The sequence below is a fragment of the Lipophrys pholis genome, assembly GCF_963383615.2.
Source record: "Lipophrys pholis genome assembly, chromosome: 11".
NCBI lineage: Eukaryota > Metazoa > Chordata > Actinopteri > Blenniiformes > Blenniidae > Lipophrys > Lipophrys pholis.
The window spans coordinates 27,609,070-27,630,528 of NC_137631.1; the positions used below are offsets into that span (position 1 = coordinate 27,609,070).

General features: G+C 40.7%; 1 protein-coding gene across 2 annotated transcripts in view; it reads left to right on the forward strand.

Annotated features, from left to right (window-relative positions):
* Nucleotides 1-19,440, forward strand: part of LOC308117152 (receptor-type tyrosine-protein phosphatase eta) — a 34,086-nt gene extending 14,646 nt beyond the window's left edge. Inside the window, exons 2-29 of one of the 2 annotated variants that reach the window (XM_080475842.1) lie at nt 497-518; nt 678-863; nt 1,355-1,612; nt 5,328-5,585; nt 5,795-6,067; nt 6,194-6,463; nt 6,552-6,815; nt 7,188-7,448; nt 7,558-7,812; nt 8,475-8,723; nt 9,125-9,382; nt 9,466-9,744; nt 10,594-10,866; nt 10,950-11,216; nt 11,875-12,138; nt 12,344-12,493; nt 12,593-12,788; nt 12,914-13,029; nt 13,112-13,199; nt 13,459-13,503; nt 13,690-13,777; nt 13,854-13,944; nt 14,117-14,193; nt 14,383-14,517; nt 16,448-16,564; nt 16,655-16,815; nt 16,924-17,059; nt 18,116-19,440. In XM_080475842.1, coding sequence (XP_080331968.1) covers nt 497-518; nt 678-863; nt 1,355-1,612; nt 5,328-5,585; nt 5,795-6,067; nt 6,194-6,463; nt 6,552-6,815; nt 7,188-7,448; nt 7,558-7,812; nt 8,475-8,723; nt 9,125-9,382; nt 9,466-9,744; nt 10,594-10,866; nt 10,950-11,216; nt 11,875-12,138; nt 12,344-12,493; nt 12,593-12,788; nt 12,914-13,029; nt 13,112-13,199; nt 13,459-13,503; nt 13,690-13,777; nt 13,854-13,944; nt 14,117-14,193; nt 14,383-14,517; nt 16,448-16,564; nt 16,655-16,815; nt 16,924-17,059; nt 18,116-18,259 — 5,181 coding nt within the window. In that variant the 3' untranslated portion in view covers nt 18,260-19,440. Of the gene's footprint in view, nt 1-496; nt 519-677; nt 864-1,354; nt 1,613-5,008; nt 5,142-5,327; nt 5,586-5,794; nt 6,068-6,193; nt 6,464-6,551; nt 6,816-7,187; nt 7,449-7,557; nt 7,813-8,474; nt 8,724-9,124; nt 9,383-9,465; nt 9,745-10,593; nt 10,867-10,949; nt 11,217-11,874; nt 12,139-12,343; nt 12,494-12,592; nt 12,789-12,913; nt 13,030-13,111; nt 13,200-13,458; nt 13,504-13,689; nt 13,778-13,853; nt 13,945-14,116; nt 14,194-14,382; nt 14,518-16,447; nt 16,565-16,654; nt 16,816-16,923; nt 17,060-18,115 lie in introns of those variants that run through there. The other variant, XM_080475843.1, reaches the window with a different exon arrangement.
* The last annotated feature ends 2,019 nt before the right edge of the window (nt 19,441-21,459 follow it).

Consider the following 21,459-nt stretch of genomic DNA (forward strand, 5'->3'; position numbering starts at 1 on the left):
ATGTTTTAGCTCTCCCTGCTTCAGCATACCTGAATCTAATGATGATGTCATCACCAAGGTTGTGAAAAAGCCCAGTAACGAGCCGCTCATTGCAATCAGGTGTGTTGCAACTGGGAGATAAGCTAAACCCTGCCGGACGGGGGCCCTCGAGGACCGCGAGGTTCAACACCCCTCATGTAAGAAAATATGACACTACGTAAGATGCCTTAAAAATGAATTATTTGCAAGTTTAAAACTCATTTTTATTTCTCTTCTTCTACATATACTTCAGAATTTGCTCTATTTCTAGTTTAGATTCGAAGGATGGATGGATGGATGGATGGATGGATGGATGGATGGATGGTTAAAGAGAACATGGTGGTACTTGTTCTGTAGTGTCTGTACTTGGTGGTTAAGTTCAGCAGGACTGTGCGGGTTTGGATTTGGTGCTTCGAAGCTCAAGGCTGCCCTCTGCTGGTATGAAATGATTCACTTTGCTCTTCTCCCCTCTCCACAGGACACTCAGGCGCTTTGTGGCAGTAAGTGTCATTTTACCTCAAGACGCTGGTGCTGTTCTCTGTTTTGACTTCTTTTTGTGTTCTACATGTATTAATATGTAGCCTACTTTAATCATATTGTGTGTTTGTCTGTTTGTTTCTGACTGTTTTTATTTTCTTTCTTGTTGCACCTTCTCCTAGATAATTGTTCAACCCAAGCAGTTCTAACGGCAACAACCACCAGCATCACTCTTGAGTCTCCACCCAACTGCAGCATTTCCACTGGTGGCAGAAACTCATCAAATGGCTCAATATCCGGTCTGACTTCTGGCGCCGTCCATGAAGTCCAGCTTCATTGTTTGAACTGCTGCAAACCAGTGGCGACACGTGAGTTTGATCGTTTTGAAGCTTTTTGGTCAGTCACATGTTTATCTGCAGCTTGGCCTCAGACTCAGCAGGTCATTTAGGTTGTTTATTTTATTATTAATTTGTTCCAGACATTTCAAAGTATATGGAACATAGTTACATATCCCAAAACAATTATATATGCTAAGATGAATTCATCAATTATGAATAGATAGATGGATGGATAGATGGATAGATAGATAGATAGGTAGATAGATAGATATTAGTTGGTTTTTTTATTGAAAGTTTGTTATGGACATGAGGGCACAAATGAGATTATTCAAAATAAAAACACACAAATCAAATAAACATAACAGAGCCAAAGCCAAAAATAAGTACATTATATATAAAAAAAAAAAGCCTAAAAGGAGTAGGACGAAGCCTATATAAATATGTATATATAAACATAGAGGTTTTAAAAATAGAATCTTCTGATGAAAACATATTCTGAAAATCTATTTTTAAATTCACAGAACCTGGACGTGTCCTGAATCTCAATGCTACATCGACAACGTCCTCCGTCTTTGTGACGTGGACAGAACCGCCAGGAAAAATCTCGTCCTACAGGATTGACTGGACACATGAAAATGAACCGAAGCATGTCAATGCGACCGAAGCATCTAAAACCATCACCGACCTCACAGCCGGAACGCAGTATAATATAACTGTTACTGCAGTGGCAGAGGATAATCGAACTGCAGGAGAAGGTTCAACTTTGCTTCGGTACACAAGTAAGTCCCCTTTGAAATGAGGTTGAGTGGAGTTTGCATGTTTTCCCTCGGCGTGTTTGGGTTTTCTCTAGGCACCCTCCCCCAGACCCCAAAGACATGCACGCGTCGCTGCTTATTGATTTTAATAATGTACAAAGGTGTGAGTGTTTGTGTATCCTGCGCCATCGGTCCAACAACAATTGTACAAGTTGAAAATGCATCTTTCTTTATTTTTTTTTTTGGCAGTTTCGTTTCAGAAAAGATTCACATTTACGCCAAAAAAAACCCCAAAACAACTGAAACCAATGTTGTTTTTTCATCTTGGTTCCACTAGAGGGTGGTGTTGTTTGTTTTGTAACAGAACCACACGCGCTATAGCAGAGAACAATGTGTTATAAACATCAAGACTGAAATTCAGTTGTAAAACTATAACAATTAATTGTATGAGTAATAGAACAAAGCAACTGTTCAGTGAAGCAAGAAGAAGAAAAAAATAACACAACAGAAAGTGAAACAAAGAAAAATTGCTGGATAGTCACCAAGATGTTTTTGTCATTCTTCTCCGTTTAATTTATTGTTCTTCATAGAACCCAACATGGTTGAAAGTCTCATTGTTAAAGGAGAAACAACATCATCTGTGTATCTGAACTGGACCAAGCCAGAAGGAAACAACTCTTTCTATAGAGTAAAGTGGACAAAGGGTTTAAATAACAGGACTGACAATGTCACTGAAACAAACCTTAATGTCACTAATCTGACTGCTGGAGTGAAATACAGTTTTACTGTCCAGTCTGTGGCTGGAGATAACACAACAGAGAGTGAAATGATGACAATCTCTTCCTATACAAGTAAGATGAAGATGATGATGAGGAATTCAACCTGGATCATATTTGGTTCTCCCTCTATTTCTTTCTTTCTTCTTCTGTTGACTTCATTCATTTCCTTTAACTGATTGAAATATGGAAAATGTCTTAACCTAAAGAGTTAAAGAATTGAACTTGGATCATGTTTCTCATTTAACGTTTTTATTGCTTCCTTTCTTTTTGAGTTCATTCTATTGGTTTTCTTAACTTACAGAACCTGAAATAGTCTTAAATATCTCTGTTACTGAAGTCACAACATCATCTATGTATCTGAACTGGACCAAACCAGAAGGAAACAACTCTTTCTATAGAGTAAAGTGGACAAAGGGTTTAAATAACAGGACTGATAATGTCACTGAAACAAACCTTAATGTCACTAATCTGACTGCTGGAGTGAAATACAGTTTTACTGTCCAGTCTGTGGCTGGAGATAACACAACAGAGAGTGAAATGATGACAATCTCTTCCTATACAAGTAAGGTCATGTTTATGGTGGAGCATTGAACTTTTGGCCTATTTGGCTCCCATCATTTTTTGTTTTTTTTGACTTTTTTATTCTTCACTTTATTGACTTTTCTTAACCTACAGAACCTGAAATAGTCCTGAATCTCAATCTAACTGAAATCACAACATCATCTATGTATCTGAACTGGACCAAACCAGAAGGAAACAACTCTTTCTATAGAGTAAAGTGGACAAAGGGTTTAAATAACAGGACTGACAATGTCATTGAAACAAACCTTAATGTCACTAATCTGACTGCTGGAGTGAAATACAGTTTTACTGTCCAGTCTGTGGCTGGAGATAACACAACAGAGAGTGAAATGATGACAATCTCTTCCTATACAAGTAAGATGAAGATGATGATGAGGAATTCAACCTGGATCATATTTGGCTCTCCCTCTATTTCTTTCGTTCTTCTTCTGTTGACTTCATTCGTTTTCCTTTATCTTACAGAAATATGGAAAATGTCTTAACTTAAGGAGTTAAAGAATTGAACTTGGATCATGTTTCTCATTTAACGTTTTTATTGCTTCCTTTCTTTTTGAGTTCATTCTATTGGTTTTCTTAACTTACAGAACCTGAAATAGTCTTAAATATCTCTGTTACTGAAGTCACAACATCATCTATGTATCTGAACTGGACCAAACCAGAAGGAAACAACTCTTTCTATAGAGTAAAGTGGACAAAGGGTTTAAATAACAGGACTGACAATGTCACTGAAACAAACCTTAATGTCACTAATCTGACTGCTGGAGTGAAATACAGTTTTACTGTCCAGTCTGTGGCTGGAGATAACACAACAGAGAGTGAAATGATGACAATCTCTTCCTATACAAGTAAGATGAAGACGATGATGAGGAATTCAACCTGGATCATATTTGGTTCTCCCTCTATTTCGTTCTTCTTCTGTTGACTTCATTCATTTCCTTTAACTGATTGAAATATGGAAAATGTCTTAACCTAAAGAGTTAAAGAATTGAACTTGGATCATGTTTCTCATTTAACATTTTTATTGCTTCCTTTCTTTTCATATTTACATCATTCACTTTTCTTAACTTACAGAACCTGAAATAGTCTTAAATCTCTCTGTTACTGAAGTCACAACATCATCTATGTATCTGAACTGGACCAAACCAGAAGGAAACAACTCTTTCTATAGAGTAAAGTGGACAAAGGGTTTAAATAACAGGACTGACAATGTCATTGAAACAAACCTTAATGTCACTAATCTGACTGCTGGAGTGAAATACAGTTTTACTGTCCAGTCTGTGGCTGGAGATAACACAACAGAGAGTGAAATGATGACAATCTCTTCCTATACAAGTAAGGTCATGTTTATGGTGGAGCATTGAACTTTTGGCCTATTTGGCTCCCATCATTTTTTGTTTTTTTTGACTTTTTTATTCTTCACTTTATTGACTTTTCTTAACCTACAGAACCTGAAATAGTCTTAAATCTCAATCTAACTGAAATCACAACATCATCTGTGTATCTGAACTGGACCAAGCCAGAAGGAAACAACTCTTTCTATAGAGTAAAGTGGACAAAGGGTTTAAATAACAGGACTGACAATGTCACTGAAACAAACCTTAATGTCACTAATCTGACTGCTGGAGTGAAATACAGTTTTACTGTCCAGTCTGTGGCTGGAGATAACACAACAGAGAGTGAAATGAAGACAATCTCTTCCTATACAAGTAAGATGAAGATGATGATGAGGAATTCAACCTGGATCATATTTGGTTCTCCCTCTATTTCGTTCTTCTTCTGTTAACTTCATTCATTTCCTTTAACTGATTGAAATATGGAAAATGTCTTAACCTAAAGAGTTAAAGAATTGAACTTGGATCATGTTTCTCATTTAACGTTTTTATTGCTTCCTTTCTTTTTGAGTTCATTCTATTGGTTTTCTTAACTTACAGAACCTGAAATAGTCTTAAATATCTCTGTTACTGAAGTCACAACATCATCTGTGTATCTGAACTGGACCAAACCAGAAGGAAACAACTCTTTCTATAGAGTAAAGTGGACAAAGGGTTTAAATAACAGGACTGATAATGTCACTGAAACAAACCTTAATGTCACTAATCTGACTGCTGGAGTGAAATACAGTTTTACTGTCCAGTCTGTGGCTGGAGATAACACAACAGAGAGTGAAATGATGACAATCTCTTCCTATACAAGTAAGGCTGTATATAAATGTATTCTTTCTTCTTTCCACTGTTGCTTTGTCATCGGTTTGTTTATTGTTGTTTTTTGTCCCGACTTATTCTTTTGACGTCTCATGTATTATATTCTGCACAAAGATCCTGAAAGTCGCAGCGTCCTCTTCATGCCCTGCCTCTTAACCATCTGTTCTCTGGTTTCAGAGCCTGACAGGCCTGGAAACGTTACGGTCACACATCGAGGAACTGACTCCCTCTGCATTACATGGACTTTGTCTGGAGGAAAGACTTTTTTCATGGTTAACATCTCAAATGATAACCTGGCTTATCTGAACGTCAGCCGAACCAACGACAGCTCGGCCAACTTCACAGATTTACTCCCCGGGAGAATCTTTAACGTCACCGTGACGGCCGTCGCTGGAAACTTGGAGACCGTGTCCAACATGTCTTCATTTGCAACCAGTGAGTTTTGTATTTTTATTTTATTTTTTTAAATCTATACGCAATAAGCGATGTGAGTTTTGATTGTACTCTTTTTTTTTTTTTTAAATTGAAACGGACTTGATTGCATTTGCAAATTTCCCCCTTATTCATGAGTTCTTAATGTCAATTCAATGCATCTTTCGTCACGCGTACTCTTTCACGTCTTTGCTCCTTTTCAAACCTCCCAGTGCCCACACCTCCTGGACCCATCCACGTCGCTGACAGGACCAACTCTTCGATCCAGCTGGCGTGGAGCGGCCCTGAAAGCATGGAGGGCGCCCCGGACGTCAGATTCAACATCGCCTACCAACACCAGGGCGGCGAAATGCAAAGAACAGACACCACGGACAATGATACGAAGCTCTCTTCACTCTCATCTGGAACTGCCTACTCTATATATATTACAACTACTGGACCTCAAAATTTAAACAGCACAGCTGTAAATATCTCTTCCTTTACATGTGAGTACAACAGGGAGGGAGATATAAAACCTTGTGTAGCATATGTGTATTTTTAATTTTTTTTTAAGTAATCTATTTGTATTTGAGTGTATTCTTCATCTTTTTCCTCTCCTGTCATCTTTTTAGTGCCGAATCCAGTGCTGAACCTCGTAGCCAGAGCTGACTCTACCACCTCGGTAATTGTGTACTGGTCAGAGCCTCTGGGAGTTCAGCTGTATTACAAATACTTAGTTCAAGTGTTCAATGGCACAGAAGCTCTTGTGAAGTCAACAACAGTGAGCGATAACGGCACTCTTGTTTCTGAGCTGGAACCAGGGTCTGAGTACAAGATCAGAGTCACAACCGTCGCTGAATCAGGAATCAACTCTGCCGTGGAGGAGACGCTCAGCTCCACCAGTATGAAAATGCTTCGAAGTAGAATAAGCACAATAACTTTGAAGAATGATCTTGGATATTTGGTCTTACGTCCCTGTGTTCTCTACAGTGCCCAGCCCCGTGGCTAACCTCAGTGTGGCTCATGTGAACACCACGTCCATGGAGTTACAGTGGGCCAGGCAAAACGATCATAAACCGTCCACCATATATCAGGTCGAAGCTTCCCGGGACGGTCTGATGGTTCACACTGACTCGACGCAGAATGAGACGTACACTTTTTACAATCTCAATCCTGGAACTCCGTACACATTTCAAGTCTTCGCAGTTCTAGAAGGTGTCCAGTCGTCAAAAGAAAACAGACTGTTTTACACAGGTATGTCATTCATGAGTATGGAGAGAAGTTACTAAACATAAACTTCTAAATGTTCAATACGTCCTGCATTCAAAGGGTTAATCACGACACAGTCATGTGATCATGATAATATAGTAACTGCATCAATGATAATGCTCATCATCATTATTTTCATATATATATATATATATATATCCTTATTGTAACAGGTATGACAGTTCCAAGCTATATATATATATATATATATATATATATTTAAACACTTAACACAATGTCTCAATAAGTTTTAATAGGTGTTGTGTTTACACTAAATTCTATATACAGAATTAGTTTCCTGTCACCCATGTACAGCCAGCTGATGTCACAATGACTCTGACCCTCTCTTTTCTCTAGAACCTGAAGCTGTTTCCCTCATTACTGCCACTGGAGGCACAACGGACCTGTCAGTGAGCTGGGAGCTGGTTTCAGGACAGGTTTCCTCATACGCTGTGCAGCTCGACGGAGGGGAAAATCCCCAGAACAGGACAGGTCTGAGCAACGAGACTACCAGCACTCGGTTCAGCGGCTTGAAACCAGGAGTAGATTACTGTGTGGTGTTGGTCACCAAAAGTGGACCGCATGCCATCAAAAGCTTACCTGTCTGCAACGCAACCTGTAAGTTCTCCTCCCAAAATGATCTTCTTGTAGAGTATTTTAACGATTTCCTTTGGGGGGGGTGTTGAAAATGTTTTTTAACAGTAAAATGTGTCCTTTTTTTGTTCAGTTCCCAACCCTCCCAGCCCCATCACGGTGCAGTCTCAGACCGGGACATCCATTAACTTCACCTGGACCTTCCCACTGGACATGAACCCTGATCAATGCAATTTCAGTGTAACGACGGTGAACGGCTCCTTTCTGAAGAGCAACAACTGGTATCTTCTGGATGATCTCCAGTCTGGAAGTCCCTACAATATCTCTGTGGTTACTGTGGGCGTGAGGAAGTACGAGAGCACAGAGGAGACGGCACTAAACTACACCAGTGAGTCGACGCTTTCCTGCAGTTATTACTCTTTACCTCTATGTCTTTGTGTGTTTTTCATTCACTCCTATCTGCATCTGTGCACAAATGTAATTGTTTGTATTTGTTTGCTTAGGGTTTTTTTTTAAACTATTATTTGTCGGCTTTTTATTGTTTTTATTGATTTCCGTGTATTTTCATAAAATATAGATTTATTTAGTGTGTGTGTGTGTGTGTGTGTGTGTGTGTGTGTGTGTGTGTGTGTGTGTGTGTGTGTGTGTGTGTGTGTGGATGGATTCAAATTAGTGCAAATATATATTTCCCTTTTGTAAATACCTATATTTTCTATATCTATTGACGTGTGGAACAAATGAATAATTTCAAAAAATTTCATAAAAATATATATCTTTAGTGTGAGTGATTTCCAACCCACGCTGGGATAAAGTGTAGTTGCATTTGCACAAAAATGTACTTCATACTCACTTAAATGAACCTTAAGTGAGACATAATAAGTTAATATCATTTACTTGCTATCTTGTCAAAGAGGGGTTCTGTTGAGCGGAGGGCATTCAGATGTAATCAAGACCAAAATTAGTGTAATTACAGCCTGGAAACATCTCTTCAGTTACAGGGACTCTTAACAAGTATTTATCAGCGTTAACTCGTCTGCCTTGTACCTTCAGGGCCATATTCTGTCACCAATCTGACGGCGACAAAAATCACCACGGATACAGTCACCTTGGAGTGGAATCAGCCAGAGGCCAAATCGTACTATTCCTTTTTGGTGCAGTCCACAGATATTCTAAGAACAGTGCTGTCTCCAAACGTCACAATCACCGATCTTCAGTCTGGGAGCAACTTCAGCTTCACTGTCACGACCCGGACGGCGGACGGCACTGAGGCTGAACCCGTGACTGTGTCTTACTTCACACGTATGTACACCGTAGACACTGGCTCTCTGAAAATGAACTTAGCAATTTATGCCCCGCTCACGCGACAACGTTTCAAGTGAAAACTCATCGTTTTCATGTTGTGAAAATTACGTAGTTTTAGTGCCAGGCCACTAGTGGGTGCTGTTTTTTTGTTTTTGGAATGAAACCGCACACATGTGTACGCAGACAACAACACGATATGATGTTTCCAAAAACCTCCCTTTCTGTTGTCGTGTAAACGGAACCCCAAAATACAACAAAAGTTTTGTGTTTTCACTTCGAAACTTGCGTACAAAGCACCCGATTGTGTCTAGCACATCATGACTCGGAGAGTTTTAGCCTTCACCATGAGGAGAGTGCAGCTCGTTCCTCAGGCAGGTGATGTTGTGTTTTGTTCGTAGGTCCACATCCCGTTCAGCAGCTGACTGCTGAATCCTTGAACACGACTGCCGTACGCTTAAACTGGAGCAAACCGCTCCAGTACAAGGATTACTATCTGTATTGGGTTGAGGTGACAGGCTGCAGCTACCAAAACAAAAACCTGACGGAGGAAACTGTAGAGATTTCAGATCTCAACCCCGGCACCAACTGCACGTTCTGCGTTTCTGTGGAAGCAGAGGGCTTCAAAGGGGAAAAAATGTGCACGTCCGATTACACGAGTAAGACTTCTCTTCTCTTCTCTTTTCCACGCCACAGTCTGTGACCTGCTTTAATCTGTCCTGCTCCATTCCTCCATCATCAGAGCCTGAGACGGTGCAGCCAACAGTGTCCGGTCGGTCCAATGACTCTATCCAGGTGTCATGGACTAAACCGGAGGGAAATGTGGATAAATATCAAGTTAATCTGAACAGATCTTCCAGTGATTCAAATGGATCGATGCAGCTGACGTATATTGAACTAAACAGTAACAGTACCGGCTATGTGTTTGAAAACCTTTCGCCTGGGAGGCTTTACAGCGCCATGGTCATCGTGCACAGTGGACCCTTCAGCGCCCCGTCTGAATTAAAGGAAAATGCAACTTGTGAGTATCATGAATTAGTTCGTTATTGAAGCTTTCAGTTGTGTCACCGCAAGTTTAAACTCTATCAATTGATGCTTAGGATGTAAATGGAGAGGTATGAGGACAGAGAAAGATTGGTGCAACAACAAGAAAAACAGAAAGGCAAAAGCGTGTGGCTATGGTAGTGTGATCGTCTCTTGATCTTGATCAGAGGTTGCAGGTTTGATTCCCAATTCTCAAGTTACTCAGGGAACTTTTCATTAAAAAAGAAAAGAAAAAATAGTGGTGATTTACCCTGTTTTACAAGTGAAAATTAAATCGAAAAGCATCTACAGTATATCAGTCTATTTATATATTCTTCCACTCCAGTGATTCCTAACCCCCACCAGGGGGCGCCAAAGATTTATGTGGGGGTTGCAAAGCCTGCTTGACTTTAAGAGGTTTAACTTTTTTAAAAGTAGGTGAGTCAGTATTTAGTTCATTGATATCACAAAATTACCATTTTTAAGCATTTGCATTCAAAGTCTATGATTTATTTTAAAATATTTTTAAAAGTGCGTCCAATGTACACAAAGATAAGTTTGAAAAGTCAGCAGTGGGAGAAAAATTGGTGGTTCATCGGGCTGAAGAGAAAAATAAATCTGTCAAAAGGAAAAAAGAGTAGACCTAGAGAGTTCCATTCAATATGGCTTCATTGAAGCAATGGACAAAATCAACTCAATGCATATTTTGCGGTGAAAAGCTGCTGAATGAAAGTTTAAAACTGTTCATGTGATTAAAAAAACATGCATGTTTAATTGGAAGTGTGTATAACTTTCTTGATAACGTCACTCAGCTGGGTGAAGTTAATGTTACATCGTCCATCTCCAGTTCCAAACCCTCCTGGGCCGATTACGATCCTCAATAAGACGACCGGGTCGATCGACTTCAGATGGGCAGAAGCTCCTTTAATGGAAGGTGCAACGTTTTTCTACCAGCTGACTCTCACCCAATTGCCGGAAGGGAAAATCACCGACATCAGGACCAACACAACCACCAGAACCTTTGACTCCCTTCCTTCTGGGACCTCCTTCATCATCTCTGTGTCGACTCAGGGAATTATGGATTTTGAGAGTCTGAAAGTTCATGAAAATGTCACCACAAGTAAGGGCTTGGTTTTGCACTCGACCGTCTCCACCTCGACTGTCTCCGTCGACTTTTGAACTTCGGACATGTCTTTCAATCAGGACCGCTGAGCGTGCAGTCTCTGACGACCACCGCGGGAGACACCCGCATCCGGGTCGACTGGATGAAACCTGAAGAAAGCAAAGACGGTTATCGTTACAATGTGTCCTGGGAGGGACCAGATGGAGCCTTTGGCTCAAGAATCATAGTCAACGATATCAAGTATACAGTAGACGAGCTGGTCCCGGGAAGCCGCTATAACATAAGTGTCACCACAGAGACCTCCGACGGGACGCAGGCCGAGCCACAGCGGAGCTCCAACTGCACACGTATGATCCTTTTCTTTCCTAATGCATTTATTTCTCTTTAGAGTATCCACATGTTTTCTCAAGTGATGAGAGAAACAACACAGCAAATGATAAATTGGATTGATTTTAGGATTTTGCTCTTTGTTTTTGAAGCCCTCACTGGCCTTGCTCATCCTTATTTCTCAGAAAATCTATAATGTCCGAAACACTGAAAGACTGTTAAGATCCACAAACCAGCTCCTGGGGAGATCGTGCTTTCTCAGCCGCTGGCCCCAAACTCTGGAACAAACGGTCACCGGACATATGCACCATTACTGACTTTGGCCTCTTTAAATCCAGGCTCAAAACTTAAATATTCAAACTGGCTTTTAATGCAAATTGATATGGTGGCATTTTATTTTATTTTGTTTTGTTTTGTTTTTATTCTTGTGTTGACATACTGCACATTTTACTATTGCTCTCTTTTCATGCTCTTTTTTAATTCCTTTTAATCTAATTTTACTGCCTGATTTTACGGAAACGCACTTTTGGTCACCTTGAGTGTTGCAAAGGACTTTATAAATAAACGTTAAATTGATTGAGGGATGTTTGTACAGTAAGTTTGAATACTCTAATATTCTTGATATAATATCCTTTGTTCGTGGACTTGGCGAATTATTCCTTATTTTTCCTGGTGCAGGTGCAAGCCCTGTAAAAAACATGATGTGCAGAGGCCCAAATGAAGATAATGCACGGATCAGTTTATCATGGCTCAAACCCAATGGCCAAAGCTCTGGATTCAGGGTCTCCGTAAATGACACAGAGATCCAGAATACCAGCACATGCTGTAGTCGGAATGTTTCCAACCTCCTCCACAATACTGAATATAAGATCACTGTTGAAACTCTAAGCTGTGGACAAGACAGCACTCCGGAGATTCTAAACTGCACGACGGGAATCACAAGTAAGACGTCATGCATGCTTACATATTTCATTAATTATTCATTGCTACAGATATGTAGTGATCCTGAACCTTTTATTTCAGAAACCTCACAAGATATTAAGATTAGAAGATGCAGAAATTTTCTTTTCTTGTAGTTTTTGTGATATTTTACTGCTTTTGAAAATGTAACTGTTGTCTTTGTTTCTTTCTTTTAACATAAAAAAAGACCCGCCCATCCCATCAGACTATCAGTCAAAAGTTAAAACTGTTGCACAGGGACACAACAAGTTCTCCATCAGCATTAACTCCAGCCTGTTCGACCCAGTTAAAGGACCGATCACACACGTTGGTGTGCTGGTAACAAAGAGTCTCTCAGGTAGTTTATTTTCACCGAGATTGCTCTTGCTTGCACATTTTCTTTTTGCCATCATAAGATCTAATAGCCCCTGTTTTGGGTTCATTTCTGTCCCTCCAGGTGTCTGCCCTAATTGTACGAAGTACTTGATGAAAACATACAATGATTTTAAAGACGGGACTGCACAGGTATATCTGGCAACCGTCACAGAGCTGCAGCGGTCTCGCAGCAGTCAGGAACTGAGTATCCATGTAGGAGATAATGCCCAGTGGGAAGGCTACACCAACGGTGCTCTGGAGGCCCAAACAAATTACCGGTAAGATACATAAATGAACCAGGAGCTGGATCTATCCATATCCATATGTACATTTACTGTATGGATTATATTTGTGTAGCACGTAGCTATCCATCCACCCACCCACGTGTTGTTTGCTCCCACAGATACGCCATTGTACTTTTCACCCGTCTGACTGTACAGAACCACCTTGTGGTTGTCGGAATGTCACTGGTTTCATTCACGAACTTCACCTTCACTGCTTCACTCTCCGGTGACCCAGGTACTTTTGGTGTTTGTCTGCTATGAAAGTTCTCTCACAATGAGCTGGTTTATCATCGCTGTCACCTTCTGCAACACATCAGCTATCATCGGTATAGCCGTGGGATCAACACTGGGGATTTTCTGCATTCTCTTCATCATCCTGATTGGATTCATCATCTTCTGGAAAAGGTTTGTCACGTTTGTCATCGCCGAACAGTGACTGTATCTTGGTAACTCCCACATTTCTTCATTCCAACTATCATGCTGGGTGATTGACCTTTGTTCCATTTGCTCACCTTTTTCTTGTGCCTGCCTCTTTAAGAGGAGAGGCGTAAAGATTATTGCCCCAGGTGGCCGTTTAATTTGATCATTATTCGTATTTTTATTTATTTTGTTGGATAGTTTATTCTATTTTTTAACTAACAAAGTTGCTATGTCTCTTTAACAGGATGTCCAAAAAAGAATCACCAGAAATCCAGATTCATTCCCTGAGGTATGTTTTTCCATTACTACTTTATTCTTTGTTTGAATCCTTCCCGCGCAGTTATTTCCGTAACTGTTGCTCTGTCCTTTTTCTTTCTCTCTCCAGAGCCAAAGTGTGAGTATGAATGATTTAAAAGTCAGTTCCAACGTCAGTAGTGGTTTTCTCATGACTCTTGTTTGAACACTCTTTGAGCAGGAGTGTACCTGTGAGGGTGGAGGACTACGAGGCGTACTTCATGAAGCAGAGAGCCGACTCCAACTGTGGCTTCGCGGAGGAATTCGAGGTGAGAGCATCAGTGTTCGAGGTGTAAAACTATAAAATGTCATTTATATTGTCTGCATCTTTAATTTCAAAATAAGGACCTGAAGACCGTGGGTACCGCTCAGGAAAAAATGCAGGCCCTGTCTCTGGAGAACAAGCCGAAGAACCGCTATACCAACGTACTTCCCTGTGAGTCACCGACAAATCATCTTCTGCTGCTTCTAACCATCACAACCGTCATCACTCCTCCAACTCCACCTGACACACAGCGCCTGCCTCCCAACATTTTCGCTTGGGCCTCATAACACAGTGTGGAAAGTCACCGTCATAACATTGTATTTACCCTCTTGCTCACCTCTAGATGACTCCTCTAGGGTGAAACTCTCTATAATCCGTGGAAGTCCAAGCGACGACTACATCAATGCTAACTACATGCCGGTGCGTACTGACGCTCTCCATTTCCCAGTAACAGTACACATCCTTCACAACGTTAACGGTCGTGTCTTTTGCTCGCTGGAATCACACGAGCTTCACACATTCCTCGTATGAAAGTCTTTGAGAGAACTAACTCCGAAGGGTGGGGTGGTGCTGCGCGCCGTGGACGGGCCGCTGCTTTTTCTCGTGCAGGGTTACAACTCCAGGAAGGAGTTCATCGCGGCTCAGGGCCCTCTGCCCGCCACGGTCAACGATTTCTGGCGGATGATCTGGGAGAAGAACGTGCAGACTCTGGTCATGCTGACCCGCTGCAATGAACAGGGACGAGTGAGTGTGAACACGAAACACCACCGCTGTTGGCAGCCTGCTCCACCCATCTTCCTCAGTTTTAACTATGTTGACTTGAAGTTTCTAATTTTACCCGTGTATTGTGAAAGGTATAGGTACTAAGACAGAACCCTGTGGAACTCCATGTTTTTAACTTTGAGCTGTTGTCTCGCCGTTTCTGCTGGTAGTTATTGGTTCAGAAATTAGTTTTTTGTTCCTCTAACTTACTTGATTGAATCACTAAGTACCCACAGTCATCTACAGTTATATGATACTAGTATTTGTGAAGCTACACGCTTCACAAATACTTTGGGATATTTGGTTTTCAGGGCAAATTTAGGGAAAACCTAAAATGCTACAGTGATATTATGCTATGAAAGGAGTAGGGCATTTAAAGCGGCCATATTATGCAAAATTCACATTCTAATGGTTTTCCAACAGTAATATACCTGGACTGACGCCCCAGAAGTGAAGACAGTCTGTCCTCTCTCTCCCTGGCTTGTTTCAGTTTTTAAAGTGTGTTGCTTCGACCAGCCAATCAGAAATCAAACCCTATATAGTGTCATCGGGGGTTTAGCCAATCACAATCAAGGAAGGCCCTCCCTTTGACTCCTCCCACAATTAGACAGCTCTGCTCTGACACATGGCACCATGAGAGGAAGTACTTCCTCCTCTTCCCAAGATGGGCATGTGTGGGCGGAGCCAGTCCAGCTTATACAGACACAGCAGATTCTGAACGTAGCTCCTATGATCCAATATTCAAATGGAGGAAAATCAAGGAAAAAGCTGGATTTGAGGAAATAAAGTTTAAATGCAACGTTTTTGTACCAACAAGACCATGTGACAGTGTTGTATAATATGACCCCTTTAAGTAGAATCAAAAATAAATACTTTATTAATCCCTGGGCAAGAAGCATGCAATTTCCTTATCTCAAACAATTTATGGTTATAGGATAGCAAGTTCTGCAAAAAGTCCTGAAACATTAAACAGTTGGACACTCTACATTTTTGTAAAGGTCACATTAAGTTCCCCAATAAAGGTTAGGGTGCAATTTAGCGCCATCATGAAATCTTTACCGAAAGCCAAATATCCCTTCCTTTTTACCAGTAGTGTATGTGGCCTGATTAACGGGAACAATTCTAACACAAGCAACGATTTCTCAAGTAATTACTTTTATTTGCAGTGACTAGAAAAGCCGGGGTAACTAATTAATGTAATAGATTCTTAATTATAAGACAGCCTAACACTGCTTTAATAAAAAAATAAAAAGAATACTGCATGTATGGGTCCTTTAGGTTAAAACGAGCTTGTTCATCAACATGATGAAGGCTATTCCTGCCTTTGTCACCATTTGTGGGCGGCTGTTTGTGAGCTGCGTTTCACTTGCAAAAAATCACAGTCTTCTATCGAACGCTGAAAACACCTTCCACGTCGATTTATCGAATAGAAATAATGAAATGGAATGGAATGTTATTGTGAAGTGAAGCACAAGGGAAGGAGCCGGTAGACTGCCCCTCCTGTTCCATATGAAAAATTATAACTATTGTTTATTGCAAACACGCTATAATTTATTATATTATTATAGCATTTAGTTTAGATGCCACATACAGCCCAGTTTCATCTTGAGTTTTTTCTATGTTTTGGCGCAGAGTATACGTGATGAAAAATTCGATATTTTGTTTAGAAATCTTTGAAATTTGGACAATTTGTTTGGTGGGCCGGATTGGAGCCGCTTGTGGCTCAGTTTTGGCCCACAGGCCTTATGTTTGACACCCCGATTCAGAACTAACTATTCAAAAACAGGGCTCATGGTACCAATGGTGAGAAATTTTCTTGTAGCGTGAACCAGTGTTTTATAAAACACTGAGTATTTATTTCATTGTTGTCAATGTTTCTCTCGTTCGTCTTGTCATTTCCTTCTGTTTCCAGATAAAATGTGAGCAGTACTGGAGTCCCGGCACAAAGCACTTTGGAGACTTCACTGTCACCACAGCCTCTGAAATACCCCTTGAAGACTGGACCATCAGGGACTTTACCATTAAAAATGTAAGATTGAGGGTAAAACTCCTGGCCAAGACGCCACCTCAGTCTGTGTCCTCACCACCGTTCTGAGGCCGTGCACTTTGGCTCCTCCAGGTGAAAACGGCAGAGACCCGTTCAGTCTGTCACTTCCACTTCACGGCCTGGCCGGATCACGGCGTGCCGGAAACCACGGAGCTCCTCATCACCTTCAGACATCTGGTCCGAGAGCACATGAACCAGTACTCCAGGCATTCCCCCACCGTGGTCCACTGCAGGTCGGACAGCGCATGCACACACGCACACACGCACACACGCACACACAAACAATCAGATTTTTTTTGTTTTCTCCATTTTTTTTAAAAAAAATTTAATTTTGCACACAGCGCTGGTGTGGGCCGCACAGGTACCTTCATAGCCATCGACCATCTCATCTTCCAGTTCGAGAGGGAAAACATTGTGGATGTATACGGCATCGTTCACGGACTACGCATGCACCGGGCCCTGATGGTGCAGACAGAGGTAAACGACGGCTTTACCGTCACACGGCTTTACCATCACACGGCTTTTCACCTTTCGCCAACAAACGAAGGTTACGTATTTGGGTGTGTGTATTTATTTATTTATACATTTATTCGTTTATATGTGTGTATTTTACCAAGTTTTCACAAAAACTACTCACTTGAAATGCATGAAATCCTCAGGGATGATTTGTCATCATCCAAGGACCAATCGATTAGATTTTGGGATGTTAACGGCTAATCGTTTCCAAATAAATCCCAAAAAACTGCAGGGGGGGAACAATCCCATACGAAGCAGATGGGAGGAGATCAAAGAAGGAGATCAAAGGAGATCAGCGTCTGTTGCCATGGATGTGGCACTTTGTTTTACATTCAGTGTATAAAAAACTGCTATACAAATAAAGTTGATTGATTGATTGACTGATTTTGCAAAAACTATTCATCCGTTTCGCGTGAAATGTTCAGGGATGATTTGTCTTTATCCAAGGGTGGTCCCATTAAATATTGAGAGCGATTGGGTCAAAGGTCAAGGTCGAGGTCATGACTTCATCAGTTTTATCCAATCAATGTCAAACTAACACCAACATCTTTCGTTTTCAATTCTATCTTCTGACATGCCACATGGTGCTGTGTCGTCATTACCCTGGTTAGCGGTTGGACCTCAAAGGTCGGGGGTGTGGGGGGGGGGGGGTCACACGGAAATTGTAACATGTGTGCACATGAGTATCAAACTGTGATAACATGAAGCAATTCAAACGACAACGTGGATCAAGTAACCTTGTAATTCATTGGTTTCCATGGAGACAAATGTGATGTGGCAAAGGTATGCGCTCAGTGGAGTGCCAGTTCGAGTTGTCTCCTGTTATTGAAAGATATCAGGCTCCTCTCATGTTGGACTAGTTCCCAGGTTCAGCTCGAGATGCTGACACAGTCTCTACTTATAGCCTTTAAAGGGTCATATTATTCAGCTTTTCAACACTCTCACATGGTCTTGTTGGTCCAGAGACATTGTATTCAAAGTTTTGCATGTCACTAACATTCTGTCTCTCACCTGCAGGACCAGTATGTGTTCCTGAACCAGTGCGCTCTGGACATCATCCGATCGAGGACAGGGACCAACGTGGATCTGATCTACCAAAACGCTGCTGCGCTCTCCATCTACGAGAACCTAGAACCCCACAGAGCATGTTTCAAAAGCTGATACCACGACACATAGGCTCAGGAAGCCGTTCAGGCTCTTCCACTGTTTTCTTGTTTTGGCAGTAACTGCATAGAGAGACTGATTTTAACCAACTTTTATTTATTGCTTAATCATATTGCCGAGTAACTTCTACTTTTCTGGATTCGTACTTTGTGGTATTCGTTTGTTTTTGAATATTTGATGAATTGTTTGAATTGAAATGAAGATTCAGATGTGTGAAATTACAGACCAAAAATATAAGGATTGTATTTTTTTAATCAATTGTTGTACTTCCTACTGTATGTGTCTTATTCTTTTCCACTCAGGTAGTCTATTGAATGCTGTATTTTTTACTGAAGTTTGTGATGAAAAATAACGTGAATATTTAAACTTTTGGAAAAGCACAAGCGGGTTTACCTTTTACCAGCCTTTATGCCTTATCACCAGCAGGTGGCAGCCTTTTACTAGTGTGAAAGATTGTGTTGCATGAACAGGAACACACAAATTAGTTTTTTAATCACGGTTTAAGTCAATATGAAATGTGCAATGTTTTGTTTTTAAATGAAGGAATTGTTGTTTTGAGTCTGCATGCACTGTCGTCTGATTAATGCACTGGATGCATATGTCTTTACACTGTCTTACACTCTGAGATGACTCTCTCAGGATTATTGAGTATCTTTTCTTTTTTTTTGCGGCACAGTTTGCAATATTTGTGCGCTTGTCTCAATGTCTGATTGTTGTAAATTCGATTTTTTTTTTCGCTCAGAAAACGAGGTTTTGTTAGGAAATCCATCAAAAACATCTATTGTTTTGTCCTGTTACTGCCCTTCTTTGCTACACTTGTACATTCCTCACATAAATGTGGCGTTATGTCACTTCCCGCTGCGTATCTGATCCATCTCGAGACATTTCCTGTGCTGTTCAAATGACCAGGGAAGGACAGGTTTTATTTTCGGCTTCTGAAGGTCAGAATTTTCCATGAGGCAGGTACTTTTTTCCCCCTCTAAGATAACTGCTGCACGTGGGTGGCTTGTAAATATTTGCAGCCCTTCTTTTACTTTTCTTGACAGTGTAGGAAATGGAAAACAAGGAAAAAAATGTGAGCACTTATGTTTTTGATGAAACAAAAGAAGGGCGAATAACAGTTTTGAAGTGCTTTATGAGATGCTTGCTGGTACAATGCAAATAAAAAAGCGGGTTTTAAAAAGCGTGTACAGCTTCCAATTTGTCAAATGGACTGGGATTAACGATATTAGTATATCAGCATCAATCTCCTGTTGATTACAGCTTTTTTTTACTCCCACTATTGTGTTTTTAATTGCACATTTGTGGACTTCGATCACGTCACCTCAGTTTTTTTCTGAACTCCGAAAAAAGAATGGAGGCAAATGTTTTCATCTCCAAAGGAGAAAGGTTAAAGGTCAGCGCTCATCCTGTCACTCAAACAACAAATGAAATTCAACAACCACATTAAAACAAGATAAATCAGCTCACTACCATCTCAATGGAAGAATTACTGAGCGAACAAGCGTCAGATAATCTTTTTTAAATGTTTTTCATCAACTTGATTGCTTAAGATTGGGATTCCTAATGGCCTTGCTTTATTGTATTTCCTTTACTTCTTTGTAAAGCACTGAGAATTTACTTGTGTCTGAATGGTGCCATAGAAATACTTTTACCTCGTCTCACAAAGCTCACCGAGAATATTGGCGCTTTTGGGTCAAGTTGATATCTTTAAAGAAGCCACACTAAACAGTGGCCTGTGGGCAAATTTCTCAATGAATGGAGGCATGAGAACGGGTCAAAAAGGGACTGGTAGGGCCCGATGCTGCAGAGGAGGAGAGAGCTGGAAACACCTCTGCATTATTCAACTCCGAGGTTGCAGGTGGTGAAGTGCAGCCTCTGTGGATAAATAAATAATGCCATTCCTGTGTCATACTTTATGTGGGGAAAAAAAAAACATACCTTTAGACAGACTCTTTGAAAACATTTGATGGTTGCATGAGACCTGACAGCAGGGGATTTTTTTCTTTTTTCTTTTTCCAGCCACCATGGAAGCGTTTCGATGGGAAATCACTTTCACACAGAGCAGGGCCCCCCTGTCAGGGTGATAATATAAGATTTCACCAGCGTGTCAGTTTCAATACGTCTGATATTCCACGACCCTGAAACAATGACCCCCCCCCACCACCACCACCACCAACCCACCTCCGTTTCTCCATCTCACCTCTCCACTTCTCCACGTCAGCCCGGTTTTATGTCTCTGAGATCCACAAGCTGGATTCAAAAATAGACATGGCATTTTAATATCCTCGATCTTGCCTCGTGTGCTGTGGGTTGCAATAAAAGGTAAAGAGCTGCTATGACAGCGTCCAGTGCAAAAACACGAGGCAAGGTGATGGTTCAGATTAACTTTACCTGATCATATTTATGTAACTTTTCTTTCCTGTTTCTTTCAAACTCATGATGTACACATGAGAAATGGAAAATGTATTTGGTGAAGATTTTTTATGTCCACAAGTAAATAATGACAAAGAAAAACCCTTTTGCATTGTATTTCTCATATAGTGACATGAGCCTTGGGAAAGCTTCAGTTGCAGTCTTCCCAGCTGGTGTACAAGGTCCCATATTTTGGCACGACATTTATATCAGAATATTATACAAAAGTAAAATGTGTAATGATAGACACATTGGCAGCCTTTGTTGCAAATATCACTTTAAATTCTGGAATAGTACTGCTGAAATGTGTCTGAAATACAGAAGTCCAGTGAAAATACATCCCACTTACATCCCACACAATAAATCATGATACATGTACAACGATTTTACACGTTTCCCACAGATTCCTACTATAAACAAATGGAGCACGATTTCACCACAAGGAGGTTTGCTCCATTATGCAGCTGTGAAGGAATTAGATATTGTTGGTCCCACCTCCCCTTGAGGAAAACACATGTGGACACTGTTGAGCTGGAAACGCCCAGAAAGTCATATGACACCCAATAAAAGTGCTTCATCCAACGCTTCACTATTATTTTAACTTTATGCATATTCAAAGTCTTCGAGTTTTTGTATTCCTATTTGTCTACATTTCATAGCATGATTTGAATAATTCTTGAATAATGTATCACCCACCCAAATAACCAGGGAGAGAGATGAAAGACTTTCTTCACTTCTGGGGCGTCGTTTCCAGGTGTGGGGACGATTATTACTGTTGGAAA